Here is a 7,038-nt window from a genome sequence, read left to right on the forward strand (position 1 = left end):
TAGTTATGTCCTATAATGGTACATCAAATGTTTTAGCAGTCACTAAACTTAAAATGCCTAATAAAAAACTGGAGGCATCCTAATCAATGTAGTATTTAATACTATTCTATTGAAATACTGTTCTACTACTGTAGGTCTTAAATAAAAGGTTTGGACATGTCAAAGACCCACAGACATGTCCTACCGTTGACAAATAAATGAAAGTGATGATTTCATTTTATGATGGCTACCAAATTAGAGTTACATTTCATTTTATGGGTACTGTGCTATTGGGCTTTTCAAACAAGCAATAGTCCACCTAGTCATTACAGCACAATCAGTCTGTGTCAGAAATGACTCCACTTTTCGAACAATGGTAAAATATAGAGACATGAATAGCTTGCGTATCCACAGAGTGCTATGGTATTCTGTTGAAATATCTACACTAAAAGCAAGGAATGTCAAGTAAAATTCAGATGTTCTCAATCAAACCCAGGTGGCCCGACAGTAGAAGTCTTACTACTTTATCCAGGTGCACTATGTCTTTCGTTGCTCTGCCCTTTCACATCCCGCTCATATTGATAGCATAGCAGCTACAGCATGAAGTTGTAAGGCACCCATAAACTTCCTACAGCATCGGCTATAAAACCAAAGGCTACAACAGAGAGATATAGAACTGTGACAGCACTGGAAGTGCACCGAAGTCTCCAGGGACGCCTAACAAATGTGTGACCTCAGACCCATAGAAAAAGAGGAGAGCGGAACAGAAAATGATATAGCTTTACGAAGGAGAAGCGCTCTGTGGCAGGTGAGACCTAGACCTATTTTTCAAAGTCATTTGGTTCTCAGACTTAATATTGCCCGCTACAGTATTGACTGTTGTATTGATTCGAAACAAGCTGCTTCTGTGTGATGAAACATCACTGTAAGTGGAGAAATAGTGAAACTCTCAATGTAATCTATGAAAGTTAACTCAGTGAACAGTTTAAATAGAAATGAGGGCACTGGGGGTATCCTGTAACCAAAATTATAATACAAAGATTTGGCACAGTCCAATAATTAAACTAATTACCCTGTGAGGATAAATGATGATTGGATGACATTGAGAATTTCTCTCTGGCTCACTCTCTCTCTCTTTTTCTTTCCTTCCCTCTGTCGACCCCTCCCTTGCTCTGTCTCCATCCAAATACTCTTCTCCAATCACCCTAATTTATGCTACAATAATTACCACTCACCCAGGATATAAAAATCACCACCAAAAAGGGCTCCCTACTCCACAGGAGTTCTGATTAAGCTCTGTATCAAAGCTTGTACCAGAGAGAGGCGGAAAGAAAGAGTTGGGGAGTAATTGCAGTCTCTGTAACAGCATATTAAAGTCATGCTTTAGCTCACGTGCAACCAATGTCAACAATGGCCCTTAGAAAAAAACTGAGATATTCTTTGTGGGCTGATTTACTCCTAGAATTAGAAACATATTTGATACATTTTGACAAAAGTTATTCAAATCTCACTTACATTCATATGAAAGTATGAAGCAGCTGCAGTATGTTGAAAGGTGACAGATTTAACAATCAGTTTATTTCAATTTAACATGAAATGAGAGGCACAGACTTGGTCATTTATGGTTACTTCAATTTGTAGTATAGAGCAGATTAATAGTACATTAACATTATAAACCAAATAGCACTAAGCTAATGAGCAATGAAAATATGAAAAAAGTGATATTAAAGTTGCTCTCCTGGGGCAAAGAGGTATTTTTATTTCAACAAATTAACATATTATTAATAATAATATGAAAACAGCATTGACTTTTAAAAAAACACAATGTTTGAAGCAAAATGTAGCATAGCACTATCCTGGCATCGCTGATTAATTCGCAAATTCATATTAGCTGTAACCTCTCAGCTCACTTTCGATTTCCAAAGGGCATTAGGAAACGAATGGCGGCATTGTCACAAACTTTTTTCAAATTACAGCTAAACAGTCCACTAAAATGTGTTTCTGAAATAATTGACGCGGAAAATAGGTAATGCAGTAACAGAATCTTGATTCACATTTGATCAGTACTGCCTAGTTTGACAGCTTGATCTAAGTTTCGTGAGCCTGGTGCATTGGGCTGGATGGACCTGTCAGAGCAGTGAAACAAATCTGGGCTCATGCCACTCCTATGTCTGTATCGTATCAAACCCACCGCATATTAGATAAACGGTTGTGATTAGCCTGACCGCATCTACTTCGGGGGGAAATCTGCATGAACGAATGGGGGGCCAAATGTACCTGCCAGAGGAAATTAAACATGAGCTTGGCAGATTCGCCTGGTACCCAGACTAGGGTAGCACACTAGTGCAGTATACAACAGTACTACAGCTTCTAGTACTGCACTGTATATCAACGTCCATATTAATGTAATGCCAGTCTGTAGTAAGGACCCTTGCACTACAACAATATAAAGCAGCTGGTTACTACTTTACCTGCCAATGTGTAGAGATGTTCCCATATGTGTGCCCTTTCCAGGTATGGTTGAAGGACCTGAGTCAAGGCCTTGGGAACAGTATTCAGGCAACTGAAAAGTTTGAACAATGCGACGATAAAGTCATCTCCTGCCTTGTAGCTCTCTGTAGACATTTCTAAGCAGTTCTCCTGGCAATAATCTGAAAAAGATCAAGTCAGTCTGAGTCAGTGAGACACTTTTCAGCCTGTGTGTGGGTATTCAAAATATCAATGAATTTTGCGAAATCATGAAATTCGAGAGAACTCATGCGCACAAACAACAGGATACGCAAAGAGATGTAAAGGCTTACTCATTTGCACACATACATTCAGTTGGGGCTGTGTAGGTGAGATAAAATCTCACTGTTTTCTGAATTATAATTCAGAAAATATCAACCTTATGGAGGGAGGTAGGTAGGGAAAGATATAAAAACCTGTCCTATTGTATGAAACAGCATCTTGATTTCTTTGCACAAAAACACATTGGAAAATGTCAAGGCTGCCCAACCTGACACATGTTAACAGAAGGGTGAACAAAAGGCAATGTGGAATAGAAGGGGAAGAAAACTCAACATCTGTGTTAGATGGAGAAAAAACAAACCAGAAAAAAAAACAGAAAAAGAAACAGATTTCAAAGCCCCCACAGCACATGGAGACAGGAAGTGAAAAGGAAGAGGTTTTGACAGGGTGTCCTTGTGGGGGTTGCTGTCTGAGCGCAGGGCTGAGGATGGAGGTGTGTGTGTGCGTAACCCATATGGATGTCTATATATGTGTTTTGTGTGCTTAAAGGTTTGTTTGTGTGTGTGTGTGCGTGTGTGTGTGTGTTGACAGGGGTTACTGAGGAAAGGCCCATTGCTCCAGAGGTGGCAGACATCCAGCGGTCTGTCAGTCTGCTGTGTGGGAGATGACAGATATTTGAATAGGACAGTGTATGCAACGCAGCACTCAATGAGGGGGTGCTGTGATGGAGGGACACACAGCACCCTTCTGATTAATGCTGGACTATTTTAAAATGACAGGGCTAAATTAGCTGCTGCGCTACAGGGCCAGTAATATCTGCCACCTTAATAACAAGCAGGTAGGAAGCACTGCCACTTATCAAGGTCTAGATGAGAACTGATTTCCTTTATCTCCCTGTCTCTATGTCTAAGTCTCCCTCTATGTCACTTACTCTTGCCTATTATTTCACATTAACTAACACATCTAACACATAGACTCAAAAGTAGTCAACCAACCTGACCTTCAATCAGTCTATTAGGCGGAATTATGTGGGTTTTGCCGGCATCTTGTTCTCTGCCTGTCTGGTAATTGGTCCTTAAGGAGAGAGTGTTCTGGATATCACTGCTGTTGCTGTAATGGTCCAGGGGGACAGTGGCGACTAACATTAATTTCCACTTGGGGTGCTGGAGAGCATGGCAGGTTAACTAGGTTCTTTTAATAATGATCCCATTATGGAGAGGCAGATGACTTCAGAAATACAGATGACAGTGCACTGGCACATCTCTGTGGAGTTTCCACTACTGCTGCAGCACAATAATTCCAATGTTTTTATGTTTCTATGTTGATTTCTTGGTTGCTTTCTCTGTTTCTCCTCGCTCTCTTTCCCACCCTCACTGTCTCTAAGCTTATCCAACCTTGAAACATAGCCAATACATACACCTGTTTATCTTCCGGACAACCAGTCAACCAGTCACAAGGGCCCTCTCTGCGAACCTCTGTAATTGGAAGCAGACATGCTGATGATAATAAAAGGGCTGTGTGAGTGTGTGTGCGTATGTGCACCAGAAGTAGTGTATCTTCTGATTTAGGGTGAGTTGTGCAAAATCAAAAACTGTTATTGTAAAAGTGTAGGAGGTATTATCCCTCTGCAAATTTTCAATTCGTCAGACAATGGGTAGGCCATTCAGTTTGCTTTGTAGTTCTCTAGCAAGTTAGGGTGCTTTTATAAGGCAGATATACTGTATTGTAAAATGTTTACTGAGTAACAAGGTTGAAAAAGTGCTGTTGATGAAACAAAGTTAGCATCTTAGAAGAAAATGCACTACACAGTTTAAAAAATGAAGTGTCCTACTGTTCCAACAGCAGTTGACTTTAACAATTGAGTCCAATTGAGATAGTTTGTGACTCACTGTATTATTATTATCTATGAGTAAGAAACACCCCAGTATATACATAGATGGGGAAGTGCAGTGGCTTATGGGAATGTAGGCGTTCAGTCAAGCTGTTCCTTCTGTCTGTCTGCGTCCTGGTTAATTAGCCCGTCACCGTGATAACACGCGAGAGTCAGCGCTTCCAGCGTTGATTTACGGCAGCGTGCAGGGAGAGGCATTGCAGAGCCTCTGAGCCAGACTCAGACCAAGCGAGAGAATGAGACAGTGAGAGTTGTTATTAATGAGGTCGCTATAATGTGAATTAATGTGCGAGTGCACAACAGTCTTTAAAGGTTAGACTGTTGCTGGTGCAGAGGGGAGAAGAAGGAAGGGAAAATCTTTAAAGGTCAGCGTGTGTGCTCCGACTGGGCCTGTTGAGTGTTTATTACTGCTCTCTATTGATTTAGTGATGATGGTGACCAAGGTGGAAATGATGATGATGGCAAAGATGCTGATGATAACTTCATAAAATGGATAGAGCTCATCTAGGGTCTGTATAACTCATTTAAGATCGTGGAGCACCATAATTAAGACAGTGGTAAACACTCTCCCACACATGGCCCCCGTGGGATCGACTCTGTAGGTCCAATATTATGAAAAAGGAAATATTAAAGAATTAATGAAAGTGGCTTCGATTTTTTCCTCAAAGATTGACATCCAAGCATGCACACGTACATACACCATGCCCTTAATTTCATTAACACATACCGATCCATGTACACTAAAAAAAACAGACTTACGAGAGTTTTCCAGGAGCATTCTGGGCAGGTAACAGTCTCTGTACAGCAGCATTCGCAGTAGCAACCTGGGATTGTGTCCTGGGTCAGAGGTCAGCAGCCTCAGCTGACATATAGAGGCCGTCTGGCCCATAAGGCCATCTCTGAGAGCAGAAAAAGGAAAACAAATTTGACAGTTCTGCAGTGTCAGGTGAGTATACAGATACCAGTCCATTTAGCAAGAGACAACAAAGGAGGGGAAAAGCTGAAAGGCTGAAATCACAGTTGTCTTGGATGACAATCTGGGAGGAAATAGTGTTTATGCTACGATGGTAACTTCCTTCAGTGTCACTCACTCCTGATGCAAGCTTAGTGTGCAAATGCCTTCACTCTTGCTTACTTATAGTGAGCACCGGGAAGGAATTAGCTCTAATCTTGGCCAGCTAAAACCAAATTAACATTTGGAAGACAGCCAAATACATGAATATACAGCAGTACCCCCCTCCTACATCTTTTGTATAACCAAGAGGCTGCAGCCAGCTGTGGGTAATGAGCCGTATCCTTGGTGTTGTGTGAGAATAAGTGTGTGTATGTATGTGTGTGTGTGTGTGTGTGTGTGTGTGTGTGTGTGTGTGTGCCCTTCAGAGCCTATGCTTGTGGTTATGTATATGTGCAAGTGTGAGAGCATGCTGACATGTGTGTGCCTGCATGTTACTTTATACATCTCAATAAAATCTAATGGAAGGAATGGACAGAGTTTGTCTGAAGAGCAAGGAGGCGGGAGGGAGTGCAGGGGGTGTCTGCCCAGAAATTAACCATTCTATTTGAGCCAGAAAGCTAGAGCAGGCTGCACCCTGCTGCTTGACTGAGGAAAACTATGCCTCAATCTGACAGTGCAATTTATGATGTCACTAGGACCGCAAATCCAGAAGAAATCCTCTTTTAACTGCTCTGATAAATCTACCCGGCTACAGCACAGGGTCAGCTTACAGAACCAGATACACACACACACACACAAACACACACACACACACTCCCCTCCAAAAGTATTGGAACGGTAAGGCAAATTCCTTTTATTTTGTTGTTCACTGAAGACATTTGGGTTTAAGATCAAAAGATGAGTATGAGATAAGAGTTCAGAATTTAAGCTCACATTTCCTGGTATTTACATCTAGATGTGCTAAACAACTCAGGACATACCACCTTTTGTTTGAACCCACCCATTTTTCAAGTGAGCAAAACTATTGGAACTTGTCAGTCAACAGATGTTTCTTGTTGCTCAGGTGTTGCCTTTTAGGTTGATTGTCCGAACATTAAATAGCTCTGCATGACTAGTCTAAGTTTTCATCCTTGGTTCAAACCTATAAAGACTGCATTTCCTGATAAAGAGGATAAACCAACATGAAGACCAGAGAGCTGTCTATGGAGAAAAGCAAGCCATTGTCAAGCTACATCTACATACAGCATACAAGCTCATCTGTGAAGCATGGTGGAGGTCATGTCATGATGATGATGTAACTGATGATGGTAGCAGCAGAATGAATTCAGAAGTGTACAGAAACATTTTGTCTGCCAATTTACGGAGAAATGCATTGAAACTAATGGGGAGGAAGTTTATCATGCAGCAGGACAATGACCCAAAGCACACTGCCAACAAAACAAAGGACTTCATCAGGGGGAAAAGTGGAAGGTTTTAGACTGGT

General features: G+C 41.3%; 1 protein-coding gene across 4 annotated transcripts in view; it reads right to left on the reverse strand.

Moving 5' to 3' along the window:
• Positions 1–7,038, reverse strand: part of kiaa0825 (KIAA0825 ortholog) — a 222,358-nt gene that overhangs the window by 77,930 nt on the left and 137,390 nt on the right. For all 4 annotated transcript variants that reach the window (XR_006822563.1, XM_046035535.1, XM_046035532.1 and 1 more), the window contains exons 15-16: positions 5,360–5,499; positions 2,451–2,630 (exon numbers count right to left, since the gene is read on the reverse strand). Coding sequence is in view for 3 of the 4 variants with exons in the window: in XM_046035535.1 (XP_045891491.1) it covers positions 2,451–2,630; positions 5,360–5,499 (320 nt within the window). In the remaining variant the exon portion in view is untranslated. The remainder of the gene's footprint in view (positions 1–2,450; positions 2,631–5,359; positions 5,500–7,038) is intronic.

This window comes from Micropterus dolomieu, linkage group LG21 (genome assembly GCF_021292245.1).
Source record: "Micropterus dolomieu isolate WLL.071019.BEF.003 ecotype Adirondacks linkage group LG21, ASM2129224v1, whole genome shotgun sequence".
NCBI classification, from domain to species: Eukaryota; Metazoa; Chordata; class Actinopteri; order Centrarchiformes; family Centrarchidae; genus Micropterus; species Micropterus dolomieu.